Below are 25,196 nucleotides of genomic sequence, written 5' to 3'. Positions count from 1 at the left end.
TTAAAAAAACAGCGTTCTTGTATATTTTTTTTTTCAGGGATTGTAAAATATGTCAGGAGGTAGAGTCAAGAAGTGATTAGACTCTCGAAAGAAAAAAAAAAAAATTGTCACCCAGCACCACTCAGATTCTCCCAGAATCCCTCACAGTCTCTACTGCACAGACTCTGGCTGCACTTGTGACGGAGATATTTTGGCTTAAAAGCGTACAATGATAAATGGCGGAGCCACGTTGTCCACTCTATACAATCAATGGTTCCAACCAGCAACACTCAGCCATCAGCCAGTATAGACACAGACTAATCACAGTTATTCAGCTGACCTCTCCCACTGTAGAAAACAAAGTAATTACCTGTTCAACAGAAATTTTTCTGCCTCTGCAGCTTTTTCCACACATTTCTCCAATATTCAGTCTCCGTTGGCACCTGTATCGCTCATAATTCTTCCTTGCTTCAGCCTTTTCCTCAAAACTTTTTTGTTTTTTTTCCATTCACTGTTGAGGGTAACGGAAACAGCTTCCTGGTTTCGGTCTTCTCCGGCTCCATGACACTTCAGTAGCTGAGCAGCTAGCTGACGTGAGAGGGGTAGTGAGGCAGGACGAAGCGGGACCATAGGCAGTACGGTGTGGAGCAGTTTTGCAGCTGGTGTACTGAATGGATTTTTTTTGTCATTTTTGGTTTTTATATTGCATAGATCTGACCATCAGACCATAACGGCCTCATAAACTTTGTTATTAATAATTACCAAGCTTCCAAATCATAGACCAAAGCTTTAAGTTGTTCAAAGACAAAAATTAGGTCTAAACTGCTTGTAACAAGTAAAAGAATCTGCAAATGGAACAAGAGAAATTTTCTCAAAAATTTGCCTATAACTGCCTTAAAACATGTAACTTTTCTCTTTTTTCATTTTTTTGCTTGTTACAAGCAATTCAGACCTCATTTTTGTCTTTGTATAACTTGAAATGGGACATTTTTCTGGACTGGTCAGGTGAATGTGGCTTATATCAAGTCCAAAAAAGGCAACTTCTGCTCAAAATAAGATGAAAACTCTTGATAGGATTTTAGTTTTTTCAATGTATGAATTAAAAACAATGAAACACATCCTAATATTTGTATACTCTAGTACTGAAGTTTGTTCACACACCTCTGCATGCATTATTTTTTGTTTTAAAGCTTTATTTTTTGACTCAGTGCTGCTTTAAGCGGTCTCCCGAGGCTTGTTTTCGTTATGCATGTTATGTCCAACCTGTCCTGTCACACATGATTCTTGTCAGTCGTCTGTAATCTGACTCTCTTACACAACAGCACATTTGAAAGGCATTAATATGCAGTGTAAACACTCCCCCACTCTGCCTCAGCTCTGTTTCTCTGCACATATTTATACCTGGATGCCCTCTGTGCCGGGCTGCTGCAGGAGTTTGACGGTGCGCGTGTGCGTCTTCTGGCCGCGGCCGTCGTGCCAGGTCAGGTTGCTGCCTCCGGCGCGACGCGGCAGCTGGTAGCTCAGCTCTTCAGCGGACAGCGTGTGCTCCAGGGAGGCACGGCAAAAGCTGAAGCTGGACGCCGCTGAGAGGAGGCAAAGAGGGGAGAGAAAACTGAGAGTAAGACAAACATAGAAAGGCTGCGAGCACTCACTTTGTGCTTTCTTTGTTTCAAGGGTTTCCATGCATATTGTTCACGAACTGAGCAACAGGCTCACTCAAAAAATACCTCAAAAATAAATAATTGATAATCCTCTAAGAGCTTTAAAGGCTGCGTTCACTTCAGATTATATGCTTTGTGTGCTGACTCTCTTACAGCTGCAGACAGATGGTGGTTTTGGGGATATAGTGGGCAGCAGTGCTACTCTTCTGTGATCTCTAATTATTCCGAGTGCATATTCACCGGGGAAGAGCATGATTTCCAGAATTGCATCTCTCGCTAGATTAGTCCTTGATTATTTAAATCCTCCATCATGAATATTTGATTTCTTTTCTATTCTCTGTCTATCCATCCTGCTTTTCCTCCTAGGACTGAGCACAAGCTGCCAGGCAGCCAAGCAGACATGTTGGGTCAGGGTTTGATTCTGTAAGAGCCATCCAGTTTGAAACACGTGAATATCAGGGGAAAGGAAGCAAAGAATTAAAAAAACATCCATAAAAATAATCTCGGCCACTTTTCCTGAGCATTTAAAATCCCAGAATAGTTGTTTTCACAAAATAATGAAGAAAGTACGACTTCTATTTTGTTTAATATCTCACTTTAAAGCTCCTGTGAAGTGTCTTCGGCTGGTTAAGAAACAGAGAAGCCTTTATATGATACGCAAACACACTCATCAGGAAACAGACTGTCATTTAGGAAAGGATTTAATGAAAGATTATGGGATTTAGCCTTAAAACGACTTTTGATTTAAAACTATTCTAACACTTTTACCATCAAGTTGGAGAGCTTCAGCTCTTATTCATAACTGGTCCAACACTCTTCACTCTGTCCTTTAGAGAAGATTAGTTCTGCTTTTAAACAAAGGTGAACCAAACATTAGTACTTCTATATTTTTGAAGCCTTCACTGGCAAGCCCTCACTCCTGTTCAAACGTGCGGCAGTTTTGATCTTTCACGACTAATTTTTCTGATTGGCTCGTCCTGAAAGCCCCTCAAGCTTACACTGAGACGACGCTGACTGTCAGTCTGTCTCAACCTTAATGCTTCTGTGATGCTGCAGTTTGTTGACATTTTGACTGCCATACTTGGTCTTTGCTCCACTACTGGATCTCATAGCACTAACTCTCGTACTTTCTCACCGACTGTAACTTTTGCGCTATGTAGGAGCCACATTGGCCAAAAAAAAGTTTTTTTTTTACAAGAGCCAATATAGCCCAGATGGACTCACAGTTTAGGTCACGCCTCATCATGAGGTCCGCCCTCAACTGGGTGGCCCGGGTTGGAGTCCGGCCTGTGGCCTGTTTCCTGCATGTCGCTCCCCACTCTTACACTCTTTCCTACACTATTTACTGTCCTCTATCGTCAAAAGCATGAAAAACCCTAAGAAATAACTTTCAAATACATAAATAAATCTTCAATTTCTTCCTTGAAAACAGCCTGAATGTGAGAATAGGTATACAATTAAACTTAGATTACAAGGAATGATAAGAATGATATTTTGTGCAACAACTACAATTTATCATTACATTATGCGGTCAAAAATATTATTTAAGTGTTTTAAACAGTTCAGCTATTTTAGCTTCACTAGCGTTTCAACATTTAGCTTTCCACCTTTCAGAAAGTTGGGACTGAACTCCAGGATTTTTGTTTCATGATGGCCCTGCACATTAGACCTTTTGAATTATGAAATAATGTGATCGAAAATCATCCAAATATGTTTGCGCAAACTGCACTTCTACTTCTGTTTTGAACATTTTAGCTTCATGCTACGTCAGTCGTCCCAGTGAGTCTGTACCTGTCTCAGGGACCAGCAAACCAAACAAGAGGTTTGTAATAAAATAATCTAGTTAATAATATCCCAATGAGATGAAGAAGGGGGGAGTGGTGGATTGAACTTGTGATGTATCAGTTCTGCTGACAGTGTTTCCTTTTTTTTAAATAATTTTTGGAGATTAATTTTTTAAGTAGGACTTCAAAGACCCAAAAGGGATTATCAAAGAGCCACATGCAGCTCTGGCGCCACATGTGGAGTATCGCTGTTCTAAAGGTTGCTGAATGGCTTCACAATTTGTGCTCTACCATCAAATGAATACAACAGTTCTTATTTTGCCCAATAAAGTGGACCAAATGTACACCATAATGGATTAACGTAGCATTTAAATGACTAAAATCACTTATTGCGGTGCAAAGGTAAGTGAAGAATGGAGGATCACAACTTGAAAAGTTGATTCAGTCAAGACTAATCTTTTCAAAATACTTAGTTATTTAATGGTGTAGTGCCATTCTTGGAGCTCCCTGCCTTTACACATACATAATGGGAATGCCAAAGCCTGAAGTATGGAGAGTAGAGGTGGAGGATATATTGAATATACTTGATATTTCGCTAGTTGTTGCATGTGAGATGTACAAAATGACGATATCGTGACCATGGAGTACAAATTGTCACATTAATTTTTTAAGACGTGGGTATGTAATTCTCTTTCGAGTTTCACTTCCTTCACTATCTGCTCCTCTCACAGCAAGCAGCATACTCACCTACTCAGAAAACTCTTCTGTGCATGCATGTTTTTGTATGTAGGGGGAGGAGGGAAAGAAGATGCTTGAGTATCTTGTTAGTCGGGGGTTTGGGGTTCGCAAATGCAAATTTTAAAATTCCAGCTAAAGGGTCTGCTTGAATCATTATACTGGTCCTATATTTGATACCGAGATATTGGTTTTAAGCCATGTCGTGAAGCCCTAATGTAGAGCACACCCTTTTTTTTTTCTTTTTCGTATGCATACACAAAAAGCCGAGGCAGGCAGAGCAGCAGCAAAGAGAAAGAACAAAGCTGGGATCAGTTATGATTCGTCAAACACTGCTCAAAACCCAATCAGTCTTTATCAATCAATCAGGCTTTATTTATATGGCGCAAAATCATAACAAACATTATCTCAAGACACTTTCCAAAAACATAAACAGGTCTAGACCCATTAATGTTGATAAAATATTAACAGAAACCAAACGTGAAGACAAGATAAGGAGTCTCATCTCATCTTAACCCAACCTGACAGCGTAACAGAATGATTTTGGGTGCTTGGTGCAACGAAAATGACGTCATTTTAGGCAAAAAGTTTGTACAGATGTGTTCATTATAAAACCCAATACATCAAACTGACTCAGCAGGGAGAAGAGAGAAGTAAAACAGCTTTGTGATTTCAAACATAGCTCTTGACTTGTATGGTTAATATTTCTTGATAGCTCCTAACAGTCCCTCAGTTGAAATTCGTGGGAGAAACACCTGGTTGCCTATGAGTCAGGAGGAGGAAAAAAAATCCCTCTTTTTACCCAGGAGTCTTCTCAAGTGAGCAACGCTGACTGCAGAGTTCACACAGCCATGATGGAGGAGCAAAAAAAGGGAGAGAGGATGAAAAACAAGAAGGGCCTGTCAGGAATCACTGATGTGGAACCCTTCCTGCCTCCCCCCCATTCGTATACCGCTTTCTCCCCCATACCCCCTCGTTTCTTGTTCCTATATGTTACTGTTTTTGTTTCTTCTGATGCTGCAGTGTGTGTTTTCTCCATCAGCATGTCTCTCTCTGGTTGGCAGGTCTTTGGGGTCGTCCGGACAAACCCAGCCTGCGCCCTGGTGTAATTACTGCCAGTCAGACAGAGGAGGAGGAAACGGGAGGAAGGAAAATGGGAAGCTAAGCGCCTCGCGACCCTGAAGACCTGCCAATCTCACAGCAAGAGTCAAGAGAAAATACAACACAGACAAGAAAGAGAGGGCGAGATCAGGGCTGTAAATTAGTACGGGATCGCGCCTGCTCACGGTAAACTGATCAGGTGGAGGAGCTGAGGGAGGAGAAAGAGGCGGAATGATGCGTTAATCGACCACGAAACAACTTCATTTCACAAGCTGTTAAGGACAGAGCTTTCAAATTATTAGGCAGAGACCACCCTGCACTTTATAGACATCACTTTAAAGATGGAGATATGCGGGATCACGGCTTCTTGGTTTCAGTGAAATCTCATTCGCTGCCACAAGGCCCAGCCACGACACATCACAGAAGTCATAAAACAAAGACAAAAGGCTCATTCTGCGAGCTTTAATGGACTCGAATGGCTTAACCTCCTGAAACCGGATAAGGATGAGGATCTCAAAGCAGTCAAAAGTCATTAAATATCCATACCACCCACCTGATGTCTCTGTTACAACCGCAGGTCGCTAGTAACAGAGCTAAAATGTTAAAAGAGACTGAAATTAGAAAACGCAACAAAGAGCCGTGTTAAACCTCAATGTTTCTAAATTGATTTCTTTGCGTTCCAATTTGATTTCCATCCCCGCTGTTCAGCGGCGTCGCGGGCTGTCTGTCACCTTTCCCTGCCTGTCTCGACATGTATTCGATCAGCCTGGACACCCGCCAAATCTCCTCTGTCCTATTTGTCGCTAACTGGTGCTGTATTATCTCTCTCTGCCCTTGCCGGAGACTTTTATCACCTCGGGTTGAGGAATGAGAGAATAGCAAAGAGGGAAGGGAGGAAGGGATGAAAGGCACAAAGCGTGATACGTGCCCCTGAGTTACAGACACTGAATGAAAAAGAAATGAAAAGATATGATGTAGTGCAAATTTAAAAAGCTCAGGGATCTGCGACTTGGTACTCACTTTAAGAGGAGGAAAAGAGAAAAGTGTTGGTGTAAGAGATGCCAGAGTACAGGGCAAAGTGTCAGGCGGGTGTTTGTGAGGGTGTGTGTGTGTGTGTGTGTGTGTGTAGAGGGTAGGTAGGTCAAAGCGACTCAGCCCAGTGAAGTGTAGCCTCATATCAACTCCTCTTGACTGAGCAGCATATCTGTGCAGAGTGGCTTCTAAATCTCAGAGGTATTCCCTTTTGAAAAGGTAATTAAGCTGTTAGGTACAGCACCCTGGAAGGTCGTTCCAAGCCGAATCCCAGAGTAGATTAACACAGCATCAGTGGACATTACTCATTTGACTCTAAATGAGGGGATCTAAATTAGCCCGTGTGGACTATTTTGCTGTGTTGGCTTTAAAGGGGGAGTTTGATTTTTTTGTATAACCTTGGCAGGAACTTCAGGCTGTGAGTTTGCTTCATCCGTTTGCATGCAGGATGAGGCAAGTGGTCTGGTTAATCCACTTTAGTTCAGGCGTCACAGGGAAGGTGCCACGGTGTATTTTAGCAGCATGGTATTGGCATCACCTCCCTCCTTCTCCTCCCTTCTTCCTCGCTGAGCACCTTTTATTCAACTCGAAAGATAAAATTTCTATTTACAGTCCAAGTTTTATACCACAGAGAGGGGAGGGGAGAAGAATCTCAGCCATCCTCATTCCTCTATAATCTGCGATGGGGTGAAACTTCATCACGCCGTGATTTCATGCCCGTGTAACACATTAAACCTGAAGTTCTAAATATAGCATCAAACAGAATGATGCTGCCAACTCCCACTTTGTCTCGCACATCCAGATTCAGATTTGTGGGCTCTGTGGTCATGTTGGAGGGGGGGACAGGAGGCTATTTACAACTCTTCCACTCCACAAGACCTGGTCTTAACCCCAGGAATGAGCCATGAAATGACTCCATTTTCAGAGAGCTAGGAAGGGGGTGAAGAGGAATCCTGGCTGAAGGTTTAAAAATATATGAAAACCAAGAAACCCAGGGGGCTTTTCCCATGATGCATTGCAGTCTATTACCCACTTTGACATGAGACACCATTGCAGTGGCTGAGGTTTACCTCTTACAGATAAAGACTTTATAAAAAGATGGACAACATGACAGCTCCCCAGAGGTGAAGCCGTACAGTTTACAACCCCAACAACAAATTGGCTGCCGACACGGTCAAAAGGTTTGCTGTCTCCATGTAAACAGATGGAAGATGAATGAAACTTCAAATCACATACATTTTTCCAAAACTTGCTCAGGACTACTTTCAAGAAAGAGTTAAGTATCTTCAATAAGTTAAAATGGGTGGTAAGGCCCTTTCCTCGTGTTAAGTGGAATACCAAAGCTTGAGGTGGGGAGAGCACACCTCCCCTTGTCTTTCATGAGCATACACAAGAAGTCAAGGCAGGGGAGCTGGGGAGGCTGATGCAGAAGTGCTAAAAACTGCAGTTCCTCAAGTATTGATTTGAGGCTGGCCCAGGAAGTACCAGAAACCAGGAACACATCCATTGAAATGTAAGCCTGTTTACAGCCTAGTATGAAAAAGACTTGAGTCTGAAATGCTGATTTTTTCAACAGTGGGTGAATCTTCTTAACTGGTTAAGGTTTTGATCATGAACAAGGTGGGAGCTGGGCAGTAACTGTTACTACAAAGGCTCAAAACCCAACCTAATTTGCCTTTTCACCAGACCTCGATGGAAGTTTTCCAATATGATGATAGGCTTAAACTCTGCTTCAGAAGATAATGGGTGACATCACACACATACCCCTTTTCCATCAGAAGAACCAGGTGTGTGTCCGGTACTAGCGCTAGTGTTAGTACTAAGGGGCAACCTGCATCCGGCTGGCTGCAGAAAGACCAGAAACCCCATACACATCAAGCCAAAAAACAGACTTTCACGACATCAAAAAGCTTGTTTACAGCCTGGTTCAAAAAACAGCTTGGGTCTGAAACGATCATTACTCTATAGGAACACACTGTATTCCATTGAGGTTTAATTTTTTTCTAACTTAAGCCACGTTTCCACAAAGCAGTCCTGTCTGGTTCAGTACGGTTTGGCATGGTTTGGTAAAGTTAAGCCTGATCCTGTTTGCACAGCAAAACTGTGCCCTCTCGTGGTAGGCAGCGTGTAAGCCGGATGCCGAAAGCCGCAAAGAGGAAAAAACGCGACACAGTAAACAAAGAGCACAGATGGAAGACATGCATGATTGGCATGTAGCTCTTTGATACAAAGCGCAATCAAGCTTTGTCTCAGAGAAGTCTGTGTGCCACCAGGAGAAATGCAGCTGCTGTCGGGGTAAGTGACGATTCTTTTGACCAATCAACAGTCTGCACTGTGTTGCTCCACCTTCCGAGAGCGGATTGGTTCAGTCTGGCACCCATACGAAAGGGTCCCAAAAAGTGGGACGGCTCGTCTCGGTTATTTGAAGATCTGTCCTGGGATAAGTCAGTGGAAACGCCACAAAATGCACGCCGTACCGAGATCAACCGAACCAGTCTGCTTTGTGGAAACACAGCTTCTGTGGCTTAGAAGATATTAGGATCATCTAATTGTCTGATCAGAGACACAGATCAGCTAACGTGACTGATGTGCGCCCTATGGCTGTTTTAAAGGAAGCCCATGTCATATCCATTTTAGCTGTATCTGACAAGTGGCTTTTTTTCACGGTATCAGGGAAAGACGGGAGACGTCACACAGACTACATCCATATTTTATATAGTCTATGGCTAGCATTAGCTCAAGTGCTTAGTTGGTTCTAGTCACGTTCTACCAAACCATTTTGGTTTTCCATCAGCAAGGAGCCAAGTTGGAACCATGTCATTGCATCACTAGAACTTGTCAGTATGTTACTGCATACAAAGCCATTTATCTGAGGACACTCGTGTCATACATAATCCCACAAAGCAACGGTAGAGGAGCTCATCGCATGCATTCACTGCTGCTTCAATTTCACCTCTATTTCAAGCTGAGAAACTGCTACAAAATAACAGATGATTGGTCAAAGTAACCCCACCCCAGCCCCTGGCCTAGCAAAAAGTTAGCACCAGTTTTGAAAACCCAGCACCAGTGCTTTGTTGGTCAGGTCCCAGCCTGGGGCTAGCTCTGGCAGTGGCTATTGTACAATTTGCGGTTACAATACCAACGACATTAGTAATATCAGACTTAGCATGGAAGGGGATGGGTTGAATGCGAGTTGCTGAGGAAGCAGGAAGAGAGCAGGCAGGCTGAAGCAGTTAAAGTAGAACTCGAAGTGGATGTGTAGGTGTAATCAGCTGAGCTGTCAGCTGATAAGGGCAACTGACTGGCTGAGCTAAACTTTGAGGCCTGCCTGAACTAACGCAATGCTCAGTATCTTGTCATGCTAATTTATGTCTAGTTTTATTAAATTTATGTCTTCATTTTCTTAAGTAGTTTCATTTTAATTAGTTATTTGATGCTATAAAAAGGGGTGCCATGATTGACAACCCAATGGAGACATGCAGCTCCCATGGTGCTGTGTGCTCTGTGTTAGCGGTGCAGAGGAGAAACACAGAGACAAGACAGAATGGAATACAAGCACAGCAGTCACTGAAGTTTCCATAACTGAGTGTCGGCTTCAAACCAACTTAAGTGGCTGTTTTACTGGGGGAGGGGGAGATTTCATGCAGCAACTCCACCAACATGTAAAAAAGGTGAAAGCAGTGTGTCCCTCTTTGTACAGAGTGAATGCTTCTAAACCATCAGTGTTATGAATACACAGGTCAAGAAGAAGGAGAAAACAATACCACAAACTAACCTTCATCAAGACAAAACCAGGGGAAGGCCAGCTAAATCTGTGAGAATATACACTGCCTGGCCTCCAAAAAAGGAGCCACCAAAGCACATACTGTTGATGAACCAAGACCTGACCAACTGCAGCAACCCCAGATCATAGCACTGCCCCTACAGGCTTGGGCAGAAGCCACTAGGCATGATGGGTGCATCACTTCATCCGTCTCTCTTCTTACCCTGATGGCCCATCAGTCTGGAACAGGGTCAATCTGGACTAGACCACATCTTTATGCTCCCTAGCAAACTGAAGCCTTTTTTCTGGTTAGCCTCACTGATTAGTGGTTTTCTTAAGGCTTTAAGACTTTCACTATCAACATAGCCCTGAGTTCTACCATTGTTTTTCTTCAATTTGATTGCACCCAACGTTTCAGAGTTCACCTATTACCACCATGCAAGATTTTTTTCCGGCCACATTTCTTCCTTGAAGATGATAGGTCCCCACTATCCTTCCATTTTATAAAAATGCGTTGTACATAGGGATAGGAACTGATAAGGTTTTGTCAATACCGATGCCCTTGTTGATTCTTTATCAATTCCCTTATCATTCCTGTTGTGAATTTTCATGGTACAAAAAGTAGCTTTACAGGTTTTCTGTGTCAAGTTTATACTGCAAGTGAATAAAATGTAATCGATCCCTGAGTCTGGATACTTCTGGGCATAATTATACAGAAACAGGTAAAACTTGCGCACAATGTGATGTTGACATACTCTGTTGAAATATAGTAATAATTCAAGTAGGCCATCTAGTGTCTGAAAGTGGTTATAGCAATGGTTTAAGTTGTTCGGAAGCTTTCCGTAGCTATGAAGTCAGCCATGAGCCTTTTAATTGCCTGTTAGCTTTTGGCATTTGAAATTCTCAGTATTTTTTTCAAAGAGTTGAGTTATGTTTCTGTGATGAAAGTTGAAATTCTGTTCTGAAGCTCAAGTTATACTGATGTATGCTAACTGCTAGCATATCAATGCAGTTTTCCATCTACGTTAGCATCAAGCTTGTTATTATACTGTTTTGTTATTTTGGTAAATAAGGTGATTTATACCATTTTGAATGTACTGGATATGAATCTCCTGAGAGAGAGTAATGTACATTTCTTCCTGAAGTAAATTCTTCAGTAAAACTTCAAGCTGAAAATCCTGAATCATAGTTTTCTTGGGAAATGTTATCTAACTGCTAAGCTAAGATAGCTGCAGCAGACTAGTCGACGTGAGGCCCGGCGGCTCCAGCACAATGTAAAGAATTGATAAGGGAATCGTTAAGCACAAAGGCTAACGATATCAATGGACTGAAACATTTCTATTCGATTCTCAACAGGAACCAGTTTTCGATTCCTATCCCTAGTTGTACAGCTCTTAACCCAATTTCAGTAGTTTCTGTAATCTCTTTAGCTGTTTTCTCTGCTTGATGCATGCAAATGGTTTGACCCTTCTCAAACAGACTAGCATCTTTTCCACCACCACAGGATGTGTCTCATGACATGGTTAAGCAATAAGGAGCAACTTATTGCACCAGTTGGGGTTAAATAATGTGTTACCAGCTGAAAGATAATCGCAGATGCAGTCATTATCCAATAGGAGGCTCATACCTATTTGCTTAGTTAAATCCCAGTGGCGACTTTTTTGGCCAGGCAGTGTGTGTGTGTGTGCTGTCAGCATGCTCATGCATAAACTCGAGTGTGAATAAAGCTGCAGAGTCTGTGCATGCAGCCGTGTGTATGGAGGCTGAATCTGGATTTAAAATGAGATGCAATTATAGCTCACAATGCACGGTATAACCCGGAACACAGGTGGAGGCGGGATTTTGCAAGTCCCTATAGAAGTCCTTCATCAACCTTAAAACCACAGAGGGATAGGAAATGCAAGGACAACCTTGCCTTTGTCTCTCTTTCTGTCACAAGAAAAAATCCTGGAGGGTCCAACATTTAGGACAGGATGACTTTTACGCTCTAAGTCTGTAGGCAGACAGCTCTATTGATTACCCATTGCTGTGTCAGAAAACATACAATTACAGATCACTTCAGATAAATCCCCTCGCACACACTCACACACACAGAAACTGGCACGCACACAAACACAGTGAGCCTAATTCCCTCACCCGAGGCCGCTGGCTGTCATATCCACTCCTGCTCAAAGGATCTCGCTGCATGTTTCACACAAGAGGAGAAAAAGGAAGAGTGACACAGGAGGGAAGATGGGATACAAGGGTCTGACATGGTCGTGGCCTCTTAAGAGGATGAAGGGATGAAGCCCCGGGTAAATGTTGCAGAGAAAGACTGAAAAATGGGTAACATGACAAGACACAGAGAAGAGAGGAGAAGAGAAGAGAGGAGAAGAGAAGAGAAGAGAAGAGAAGAGAAGAGAAGAGAAGAGAAGAGAAGAGAAGAGAAGAGAAGAGAAGAGAAGAGAAGAGAAGAGAAGAGAAGAGAAGAGAAGAGAAGAGAAGAGAAGAGAAGAAGCATTGAGCGTCAAAGTGTAAGACTCCAGGAAATGAATGAAAAGGTAAAATGGGATGAGATCATGTGTTGTTTCCTCCTCTTCACAGCCAAGCTCTTGATGATGACACAGGAGGACAGATTAAATCTCAGTGACATTCGATAATTCAGAGTGGATCGTTAGAGGAAGAGGGAGGATGAGGACAGACACAGAGGAGAGGAGTGAGGTGGAGTAGAAAGATGTGACTAGGCATTGTCTGCAGTGAAACACTAGTAGCTACCTTAATCTCTAAACTGGAAATAATATTGTTAAAATGAGTTTTAGGCCAAAGCAAAGAAAATTATTTTCAAAGGGACTGTGGGGACTATCTGTCTGAATGGGACAACAACGACATCTTTTGGCCTGGAGTCGCGAGCACGCTGTCGTGAAGACATGACTCTTCGCAAGGTGTGTTTGTTATTAGAAAAGTAATGAAATCAGATCTTCTTTTTAACCAATACTTCTTTTGGTCCAAGACAATTGTTTTTTAAAACATGGCAACAAGCAAACTTTGTCAATTTGTACCGCAGTTTACTACCCGGCTATTGTTAGCGCAACTGACAGCCCAGTCCTCTGAGACATGTCTGTAAGCTTGTGTTTTAGCCTTTAGCTCGTGCTGTATCACTCTCCCTTTTAACTTTCTTCTGCTCTTTTGTCCTTTTTCTGTCTGACATGTAGGCTCCTGTGTCCTCCATCACAACAAAATTAATCACAGACAACATTTTCAGCAGAGAAAAACACAGATCTCTTTTGTGTGGTGTTGTCAAAGAAATATCAGAGAGACAGTCGCTTTAAAGGCTCAAAGCATAAATTTGAGCTGTTGCTAGTAGAAGAAGCTATAAAAATTAGAGATAGGAAATTTCAAATAATTCCAAAGTCTTGTCAATAAGTACAATTTCTGAATGTCAAATATGCTAGCTGAGTGTGGCTAACATTAGCACAGCTAGCTCCACTCCTCTTCCTTTCTCCCTGCGGATTAACCTTGCATATGCTTAAGTTTTTGTCAGTTCAACCAGACACTTTATATCTATTTTCTAGATCAAATTATTAGCAAACTGCACCATACAACGAGATGGCGTCTTTCCTCTTTACTTATTTACACCTGTGGCAAAACATTATAGCATTTTGGTTTGTGGCTGTGCTAAGACAAATGACGTGTGTGGGCCAATTAAAACAAAAATATAAAGAAGTAGTTGAACCAACTTGTAACTCTGGTGCCAAACTTCCCACCCAGCACCAACTGGTGCTTAACTGGCACATTGTTAAACAGTTAGCTTCTATTTGTAAGAAAGCTTCTTAAGCATTCTGTTAGGTTAGGTTAGATTACTACAATAAGATGATGATGATGTCAACCACTTTGACAATGCGTCACAAAACAACATTAACACAAAACCATAAGAAACGGTCGGAACTGGCAAACTATTAGGATTCCACCAACCATAATTAAAAAGAGAGAGTTTAATTTCAAAGATACATCCATAAAATCAAATGAAACAAAGAAAGGAAGTACGTAAGAGTGTTGCTGTCATGCTAGAAAGAAAAATCAAATCATTACATGATACTAAATTCATAATTATAATCTGATTGCTTATATATTGTATAACTCAGGTTTGAATGGGGAAACTGTACAGAGAACAGAGAACTCAATGAATACAGCTCACTCAAACTATCTGATTAAATTTCACTTGCTGCTCAGGGTAAGACATGGGGAGATTCTGTTATTCATGTCAGATTAAGCAAGAAAAAAAATACTATAAGGCCCATTTATGTCAGGTTAACTTCTTCGAGCAGCTTTATCAAGTTAACAAATGTGGTTTGTTCTAAATAAGCAACATTAGCAATTCAGGTTCACGCTGCTCAATTTTGATTGGCACATAACTTAAAACTAAATAGCTTGAGTTAGCAACATTTTCACAACATCTCTTCATCATCATGATCTTCAAAATCATTCTCAAAGTTAGCCAATATTTGTCATGTGAAGCCTCATATACACTTTCTGAATGTGTGGTTGTATGATCTTAGTCAATAAAAAGACGGATTATTATTTGTGTTCATTCTTTTCACACATGCAAAGCCACAACAGTGTTAGCATTCACAGCTCATAAAAAACAATAAAAATACATCCAAATTAGCCTGGTAACCTTCCAAGATGATTGAAGCATCATATTGTATGGAGCATGGATTATGAGAAATTACAGGAAAAGGTCAGACGGGCAGAGCAAAGCTTTATGCACATGTAAGCTTTGTGATTTTCATGGTGGTTACTAACAGACATTGCTTTAAAGGTTAGGCTATCTGGTCTGATTGGTTGAGTAATTCAATACTGCAAAAGGTCAACTGCTGATCAAACTAACCCTCCTCCTCCTCCTCCTCGGACATTTTCATTCTAATGCAAAAATCAGATTTAACAATGCAAGGAAAATGGGACGATGTTGCATTATCGTTCGTCTGCATTAGCTGGATTACAGTCCTTCCAGCTGTCATATAAAAATAAAATGTCAGGCTTCAGCTTTCCAATCTAAGAACCTGCTTTGATCTAAACTGTCTTTGCGGTACTCTCCCATAAAGCTTCTGTATTCCTTAGAAAAGAACAAAGAAAGACGAGAGGAAGAAATAAACAGGGGCGCATAACTTCTCAGCTTAGATAAGATTGGCTATTTAAATATTTAGTGTTTGTTTACAGCTACTCCTGAGTGTTAAAATGCTCTGTCTGAGTGGATTAACAGTGTTTGTGCACATCACAGAAAAGCTGTGAAATATTCCATTTCCGTCTTAACTTGCAGTGCAGCTTGATAAAGACACACCCTTGATACTAACGGCAGGATTTATATAATTACGCTTGATTTTGGTTACCACAAAAACAACGCCTGCATGCACTTCCACATCTAATATTTTGATTTTCTGTGCAGTTTAAGCCGATCATTTGGAACCAAGAGCTATAAGCCAGATGGTGTGCTAATGAACTCTAAAGTGATTCAAGTAATTAGAAAACAGGTTTTTGTCATTATCTCTTCCACTGTGCGGGAATTTCGCTGAAAAACTTTGTACGCTAGTTCTCTGATGACACAAATACCTTCAGTGATAGCCTGCAGGGCTGTCCGACAGGGATCCACCACGCTCTGTCTGCTCAACATGGAGAAATCGGCTCCTCTTATGATCACCGTGCATTTGCTCATCATCATCTGCAGATGTTAATGTGAACAGAAAGGAGACCAAACACAACCTTACACCGCCAGTTTGGTAATGGCGCTGAACTGGCCTGAAGTTCATTGTGATCGTCACATGTGGTCTGTAAATCAATGGGGTGCACTCACGCTGTGGCCTGCACAGTGGACGGGATGCTGAGGCCTTCAGTGCTCAATACTTTATTGAATGTCCTTAAACCATCACACAAGTACCCTACTTTGTTGCTGAATATATAACGCTGCTCATAGACCCTTGTGACATATAGGGGAAGAAACGTCTGAGCAATGTAGCGTGGAAAAAATAACAAGCGGTCGATAGCAAGTGCGCACACGGGCACGCTGGCACAAACAAACATGAAGGTTATTGAAGAAAGGGGGGGTTTGCAAACAATGAAGTGGATAAATGACCGTTGCAGGAGTGCAGTTGATAATCCGTTCGACACAATCCTTGCATCCCCTGCACAAAGAGACCAGGATGAGGGGATGAAAGGAAATAAAGAGCAATGAAAAAGAGGAGAAAATAGGCTTACAGAGTGGGCGGAGAGCTGGTGGAGAGAAAAAAAAAAGATAAAAAGTTAATGCTCCATAGAGGTAAACAGAAAAGAAAGGAGCACAGGGGAGAGAAATGTGCCAATGAATTTGAAGCTGAGATAGACAGGGAGGGATTGAGGAGCACAGACAGGGACTTAGTTTGAAGATTCATAAGCAGCATGAATGATTAGAAACAGCAACACAGCAGCGACAGCGCTGCTGGAGGTGCTGGATCTGGTAGCGCTTTTGTCAGCCAAGTGAAGTTTTTAAAAGTTTTTGTTTTGCTCTTGTGTGATGCGATCCAGGAAGCTGACTCTAATCTTTCCCCGGAGAATGAGGCAGAAAGAGAATAAGAAAGAAAAAAGGTAGGGAGAAGATGTAAAGGTTGTAGCAGGGGGCCACCGCACAGAGAGACTTATGGGTAATACTACTGAGACAGTTGAGTGGAGAAAAGCAGCACCGCCACTGGCAAAAACCATCAAACAGAGACATAAAATAACTCTGCTCTATTTCCTCCACACTTTATTCCGACAAGCTAAAAAAAAAAAAAAAAGATTCAGAAAACTTTGCCAGCGCTCTTCTTCCAGTAAAACATGCACTTAAACACTGTAGGAATAAAAAGATGTGACAATCTGAGGGTCTCTCCGCAGCTGAAGCAGCAGGTGTCTTCAGTTGGGGAATGAATGGTATGTGTGCACAATACATCCAGGCATATTTGGTACAAGCCCTTCAGGAGCTCTCTTGTTTTCAGTCAAACAGCGAGACAAATTAGCTCACACCTGGAGGGCGTTCACATGTCCCCCCTGTCTCTGGATCCCCCTCCCTGCACCCCTACCTGTCCCTGTGAGTCCCCGCAGCGTGCTGTGCTGATTGGGGGTCTGTCTCTCAGCAGCTTAATTGCCATGTTATCAGCTCCAATTCTGCACTGCCACTTCGCCCAGGCCTTTCAGTCAGACGGACATGCCAATTACCCCTCCTCCACTCACACACTTGTTCTTGCTCACTCACATGGTTACCAGAGGCTGGGCTGTCAGGTACAGACAGCAGCTGGTACAAAGCGGGCACTCTGGGATGAGACAAGGAAGAGACTCAAAGCTCTCTGTAGCCCCATGTGCACACATATGGACACACATCAATACACATCAAGTCCCAGCAGGAGCCTCTTGTTCAGTCCAAGAGATCTCAGGGGAGGCTTCTCCTCTTAATCTTTTACTCTTAGTGGTCTCACACTGTCTTCCATTCATCTCTCCCTGTTTCCTGTTTTTCCCTTTTCCTTTGGAGGGGAGGATTACATTTTCTCTTTTATATTTTTCTAAGAGCGACAAAATTAGCACCACTCTTACATCTGTGCAGCAAACATGAATCTGGAGGAGCAAGCTATGTGCTAGCTTATGGTAACATGGTAGTCAGCGGCAAATGCATGGAAACGAAGCACTACAATAACAAAAGAGAAACCAGACTGAGTTGTACTGCAAAAGAGCTGGAGAGTATAAATCCTTACTGCAACAAACAACGACCATGACTAATTACAGTGACTTGGTTTTGCCCAACGAAATCAACCTGTTAGCCACTGAGGCGCTTCATAACCAGACATGTGCAGTCAAAGCATGTCGACGGAAACGCTTCACCAAGTGACATTTTCAACTGTTTATCCACTTTTTTTTGTACCATAACCAAGAGAAAAACAAACAAAAGAAAATAACTCCCGTGAACATGAGTCCAACACAAGTAAAATATGTTTTAAAAAAATCACAAAGAGCAAAAACCAAAACAATGGCAATGATGATCAAAAATTTGGTGCTTCTTTGGCCACAAACACACCTGTCTCCTGAGTGACCTAGGGCTTCGTCCCACTCTCAAACACAATAAACCAATCACAGTGCACATAGCTATTCCCATACACTCAAACATGCCCCGCCCTTATGTCCACTGAAATGTAGAGTCATTTTTTATTTGGTTTAATGAGGTTTTTATAATATTTTAAGTTGAAAAATGGTCAAATGGTGTTCACAGGGTGCATGCAACTCCTAAACAAGTTACCCTGAGAGGCTGGGCGTATTTTTTACCCTTCCCTTATCCACATCCCAGCCGAGAAAAGTGTTTTCTCTGGATAAAGTTATGCGGTAGACCACAACATCAAATCAACTTGAATCAACTTAACAAGGACATCTACAACTGTTCTGAGGTAAGCTGACAAATAGAGGCAGCATACTGTCACTTTGCTAGAGATAAATATAAAGTTATCATTAACACTAGAACTGCTACTGCAGTCTGACAGTTTGGGATTTTCTGTAGTGTTAGCTAAAATTAGCCTGTTAGCTCCTAGCAGCGCTGTTCATCATGTCACTTTGTTTGCTGGGAGTTCATTGGCCTTTTTGGTTCTAGTTTTTGTACTTTAATGGTCAAACATCATTGTCATCTGTTTTAGGGCTTTAGTTAAACTAATGTTAACATCTGGAGCTTAGCCTCATTCACTTGTCTGTAAAATGCTAAATGTCTTAATGTAAATACTGTAGCACCAGACTAAAAGAGAGACACTCTTGGACGGGATGGTAAAAAGGCTGTTATATTTTTCTTACACGCTGTTCAAAGACGGTGATGGTGGTGCAGTTTATCATATTTGCACTGGGACCTGTAAATTTTGTCTTGTAACTGGAGCATTTTATTAACCTTCTCGACAGTAGAATGATTCATATATCCATCCAATGTGTAGTTTAGACCCTTTCGGTGACTTCTAGATGATATGTGATCCTTCTGTCTCCATAAATTGTCAACAGGATCCTGCAAAATGTCCCGTACTGTGATACCTGCAATAGAGCCAGTCAACGAATGTTCATGGTTTACCAGTGAGTATGGGGGGCATGGCTTAGCGATAGGTCAACTGTGTCTTTTTCTACTCAAGAACTCCCAAAAATACAACAAATGGCTTTAACACTGATGAAAGTGATGTCATTGTAAATAGGGCTGAACGATTTTGAAAAATAATGTAATTGCGATTTTCTGTCACCAATATTGTGATTGCAATTTAGCATGCGTTTTGTTTTGTTTTTCTGCATTGTTGAGTAATTTTTTAGTAAGACCAACACGTCAAAGGATATTGTTAACATTTAAACAAGTCTTTCCTGCACTTTATAATAAAAAAAAGAAAAAGGAACATTGTGAAATTTTACTGATCTCTAGTTGTTAGTAAGAGTATCAAACCATACAGAATAAAGTAAAGAAGGAGTATGGCTCTACCAGCCACAATCACTCTACTGTCATGGATCCCTGTGGCTCACAGGGTTTATGACAGAAAACCAACATTTAAGCTTTTGCTGGTTTTAAGGAAGAATGAGTACAAATTGCTATATTCCCTCCAGGTCAGTATACATGAAACTTTTTTCTTTCCAATCGCAGCCTTTGCAATTTGAAAATTGCATTCTATTCAGGTTTCAAATTGATTAATTGTTCAGCCCCAATTGTAAAGCTGACACAAACGGCTGTCTAGCAGCTGAGTACCTTCTGTAGCTTATGCAGCCAAGGCACCAAGGCACATGACAAGAGTTGCTTGCAATCAAGTATGCCAACTAACACTTTCAAAGCAACTTGTGCAGGTAGTCATCTTGTTAATTCTCCTTCGTAGCAGGTTATACTTGTATGGTGACTGTTTCTTACCAGCTCACTAGTGTGACTTGACATGTCGACTTAAAACAGAAAATTTTAATAAACAGACATTTGCGTCCTTTTTAGGTTATAGTTCAAATCGAAATAAACATTTCCACTCAAGGTAAAGTCAGACTAGATCAGGGGTGGCCAACCAGTCAGAGACCAAGAGCCACAAAAATTACTGTGGTACTATAAAGAGCCACATCACACACACACGGTCTTACAAACTAACTTGATGAGATTAAATGAAAAGTAGTACATTTCCATCTATCCATCTATCTATCTATCTATCTATCTATCTATCTATCTATCTATCTATCTATCTAGCTAGCTAGCTAGCTAGCTAAAAGCACATGGGCAATTGCGGGGAGTACATGCAAAGAAGAGAAACCGAAACTTAAGTATCAATCTCATCACTCAAGTTTTGATTAATACTGATCTTAATGCTGGCATCAATAGATCAATATTTTAGATTGATCAGCACACCACTACTCATAACAATATATTGATCTATATATATATATATATATTTTTGGAATGGATCGAAGAGCCGCACACTGAAAGGCAAAGAGCCACATGCGGCTCGCGAGCCACAGGTTGGCCACCCCTGGACTAGATAAACTTGTGTATTATTTTGTTTTTGCTAGTATAATTAGGCAAATACCATATGGTACTGTTATCCCGGTGGTATGTCTTTATATTAAGATACATGTTGAATTGAAGTAGGGACTGCCAAAAGTTCAGCAAATTCAATTTAGACATTTTGTGAAGGAAAGAAAGTAATCAAAAAATAATAATTGCTTTCACCCTCTCTTCATATTGGAACAAAACACATCAGAAGCAGGCATGAAATATCTGAACCACTCTTTATTTGGAAGTCTGAATACTGAATCTGTGCTGTTTCTCTTTGAGTGTGATCACATTAAACTGCGACTTATAGAGTGACTGAACTGGCAACCACCCACAGCTTCAACTGTAAATCTCCTGAAAACAGCCACTACAGTAATAGTCAGTGTAATGGGGTGATTTAGAAACCCCTTCCTTTACCCACTTGCCGTGGCACATACATCACAGCACCCCATCACTGTCAGGTTTTCAAACTCTATTAGCCCTCTATTGATAAGTCCCCTAATGTTGACTTCTAATGATGCCAGATGTTTCACAGACAGCAGCTCAGTGAAGTCAAGGCTGCTCAGGGCTCGTCTCAGGGACCCAACAATTAATCAACCCAGGTGTGTGTGTGTGTGTGCATCCATGTCAGTGTGTGTGTTTTCTTGTTGTAAGGCCTGACACTGCCACTTCTCACGGTGTGTCACAGTGTTTTTCAGCTCGAACACAGCCACGCCAGGCCAGCTCTTACCCCTGCTCTTCCTTCCACTCCACTGAACCATTTCCTCATTATCACTCAGACATCACAGACAATCTCACTCACACAGAAATTTCAAGATACTCTCAAATTATCTCATCGACACATCATGTTAACACTGGCGTATTGCATGCAGGCTACACATTTTTCCTCTAAAACACACCCTGTGTCATCACATCAACTCATGTTAATGCACCCGCTGATTGTGTGCAATTTTCACTTTTGATGAGAGGGAGGAAGAGAAAAGAGCTTCATCATCCAACCCTTAATTATTTCACTTTCAGCCAAATGAGGTGCCTCTTTCTCTTCCCATATCCCTCAGTACAGTAACAGCACTTTTCTCTGCTGCTAACTGCTACAGAGGCATCCAAACTAGTTTAAAAAGTTTCAAAAGCTATGTGTCATCTCTGGTGATCTCTTTTGAAAAGCTTTTTCCCCCTCTCTATTGATGACAGAGATTCTTGCAAACTTAATACGTGACATGTTTTCAGTTTTTATCCCCAGCTGAGGATCTGTCTGTGACAGTTTGTGACCCAAATGTGCAGAAGTGGGCGCATAAGTGTCTGAACTGCATGCATATATGTATGTAGGTTGAGTTATGTGTGCCTCTTCGTGTGTTTTATCCTGCAGAGACCCAAAGCCTGCACAGCACCAGTGACCTGATATGTAGGGCGAGACCGAAATGCTGGGATGACAGCTCAGAGCCCGCCCCCCACTAACGCTGACTGACAGCCCTGTAACCTCGGCTGCCTCCCGTGACAATAGCTTAGTCTTGCCTCCACTTTAGCGTCTGTCATTTCATCCTCAATAAAAGAGCATTTTCTTGGGCAAAGTTCTTTAAAAGCATCGTAACAGGACAGGAGGTGAAGAAGAAGAGGAAGGGAAGAAATGACAGCTTTCAGGGCGATATGGAGGCACTTTGGCAGAGTGGCCGTCATTCCTCAAAGTGACTGTCAACTTCAGCATGTATTACGCTGCCCCAGGTGTTAGTTCAGACCTTAAATATACATGTCCGACATGTATCACCACAGCTTTCTTTGGCCTTTCACTCTGACAACCTCTGCGACCAATGCAGCACTTAAGCAATCACATCTCCCTCCTCTATCGCCCACTTTCGCAGCACAAATCCCTCCTAATCTACGGATAAGGTACAACAGCCACATGTCCCTGTGGATTTCTGCAAAATCAGGTCGAAAGGGTGCTGACACACACAATAGCATTATTGTACAAAAGAGAGCACGGAGTGGCAAGCAGATTTACCACCAGTTGAAGCAAAGGAGGCCAAAGACCAAAGGAAAGGATTAAATGACAAAAAAGGGAAAACAAAGATATGGAGAATGGTTTAAAGGGCATATTTCAGGTTAAAGACAACTGTTAAGAAAATGATAGGAAAATAACTTTAAAAAAATATTTTGAAAGACATTCCTAAACTAGCAAACCACACAGTCTCCTGGAGACATTTTCAGGTTTTTGTACTTCCACGTTAAAAACTGACATTTAATCATGACGTCACAATCAGGAGTCCCGCTGCTTCTGCCTCTGTTTAACATTAACAAACATGGAGCAGACTGTCACTCCTATCAATGAAGAGGAAGGAAATCTCAGTTCCTATACATGATGGTCCTCAGGGCTATAATTATGAGCCTGTTGGGAAAGATGGAGACCGGGAACAGGGCAGGGTTAGGAGGAATAACGGCCATAGGGGAGCAGGTGTCCTGGCGAGTGAGCACTGTTAGCTAGTGATATGTCGCCTAATGATGTGTTCATATCAACATATTTAGTTTGAAATCAGATACACTGACTTGAAAAATAAATAGTACGTGGAAGTGGTGATTATAAATCAACACGCTTTGATAAAGCCTGTAGAAAGAAAGATGGAGAGGTCTGTCCGAGGTCTATCCACTGATCAAGGGTCAGAAAATCAAGACTTAGCTATGATGTCAGCTTACGTTTCCATCGGGTTGAATCTTAGGCTGAATCTCTGACAAATCCTTGTTTACGTCTGCCACCAGAAGCCTGGCTAGGGGCCGCTGCTGCCGGTCAACCTGTAGTTGTCTGACGGGACAGCAGCCGCATCAGTCTTCGACAACTTCATTTTTTGTGATCGATGCAGAAATAAAGCCCCAGCTGCACATAACAAATCCGAGCACGAAAGCTAACTCACGAGTCCGAAAAAGTGGACTCAATGTCCTGTTAAGCTAGTATCTCTGCATTCATCCTTCCAAATACATTTTAATCATCTTAAAGATGCTATGAGGAGGATCTGACTAAATTGCACTCCCTCACCACCTTTTGGCCCAGAGTCTCCACACACTGCCGTGAGGTACTTTTAGTGAGGCGTGTGTTTGTTTTGGAACTAAATGGAGATCGAATTGAAAAAAATTTTCTTTGTTTGAGACAACTTTTTACTGGATACAACACGCCAAGGTAAGGTACTTGTCTGTAAAGTTACATAGCGCTACGGTTTGAAATGTAACATCAAGCAAACATTGTAGTAGCCGGCTATATGTTAGCCCAGTGCTCCAATGTATCTGTAGGCTAACGTGACAACAAGTAAACACTATCAGTTTGTAAGTAGTTGTAGTTATGTAGTAGTTTGTAGTTATATTTAGCACAGCTGACAGTCCAGTGCTCTAAAACAAGTCAAATGTGTAACGTTGGTAAATCCCAGTTAGCTATGTCCTGCCAGTCATCTACCAAGCAGAGTAAACGTAACCTCACTCTTCATTTTATTGATAGACTCTCAAATTTGAACAGACCACTGCAGAATAACTGCTGACTGTGGGCTGGAATAAAAAGGCTAATTAGCCTTTAGCTCAGGCGGTATCACTCTCCCATTTAGCTTTCTTCTGCTCTTCTGTCCTTTTTCTGTCTGACAGTTAGGCTCCTGCGTCCTCCGTCACTACAAAATTAGTCATAGAAATTGTTTTGAGCAGAGAAAAACTCAGATCTCTGTGTTGTATCTCTTTTTATCACTGAACTTTGTCTGTTATCCAGACCTGCACGTGCCGTAAATCAATCCAGTCCTTGATGTCCTGATCGGGAAGCTAAAAAGTAGCTGTAACCAGTAATATTGATGCTAATAATCTAATTTTAAAGTGTTGGTTAGGATTAGGCATATATCTAAAAGGGACACTTTTTTAAGATCACTTTTAAACTCCTCACAGCCCCTTTAATGGATGGTCAAATTAAATAATACTTTGGACGAAACACACAAACACAACCCAAATGCCTGCTCTCACTCATGACAACCTGTTATTCACATTGGCTTAAAGCAGAGTAAAGGAATGCGAGTCCCTTTTGATTTGTCAAAGAACACAATGTTAAAAAAAACAGTTGAAAAAAGGGCGTATTGAACAGCTATACTGAAAACAGCCACTTCTTCCTCTAAATTAGTGCCTTTTGTGTTGAATAACGTATAAAATCAATGATTGACTTATTCGACAGCCATTATCAGACGATTTCAAGTATTAATCTACAAAAAAAATTAACCTGCATTATTTCCTTTAAGCTGTAGCTACATGAAATCCCAAGAGGTGAGAAATGATCAGTTGATGTTGCACCAAAGCGAAACTCTGGCTTCATGTCTCCAACATCTCTCTGAGAATGAATCACTTATTAGACGGACAGGAGGGTGAACATGAGGTGGTGAGTTACATTTAAGCCAAAAGGGATCGCTCCTGTTCTGTCTGCAGGACATTTTCTGGGCTCTGACATCAAGAAAAATCAGAGTCACTTCTTATTTATGCCTCAGAGGCAGGAAACCAGATTATGTTGGCTTAAAGCAATAATATCTGTGTAGCTTGAGCATGATGTATTTCGCTATATGCACCATGGCGTGAGGCTTTTCCTGATAGCGCCATATGGCTTTAAAATGACAGCCAGCGCTCAAGTCTTGAGC

At 41.6% G+C, this 25,196-nt stretch overlaps 1 protein-coding gene across 4 annotated transcripts in view; it reads right to left on the bottom strand.

Moving 5' to 3' along the window:
• The window catches only part of LOC141798778 (sterile alpha motif domain-containing protein 10-like), a 95,562-nt gene that overhangs the window by 46,860 nt on the left and 23,506 nt on the right, over window positions 1-25,196 (bottom strand). For all 4 annotated transcript variants that reach the window (XM_074680619.1, XM_074680616.1, XM_074680618.1 and 1 more), the window contains one exon: window positions 1,381-1,562. In XM_074680619.1, the coding sequence (XP_074536720.1) occupies window positions 1,381-1,562 (182 nt within the window). The remainder of the gene's footprint in view (window positions 1-1,380; window positions 1,563-25,196) is intronic.

This window comes from Halichoeres trimaculatus, unplaced genomic scaffold (assembly GCF_033239565.1).
Source record: "Halichoeres trimaculatus isolate MK-OKI-2021-1 unplaced genomic scaffold, fHalTri1.1 fHalTri1_scaffold_11, whole genome shotgun sequence".
Classification (NCBI taxonomy): Eukaryota; Metazoa; Chordata; class Actinopteri; order Labriformes; family Labridae; genus Halichoeres; species Halichoeres trimaculatus.
The sequence above is the reverse complement of the archived record's forward strand: the minus strand, read 5'-3'. Positions and strand labels throughout refer to the sequence as shown.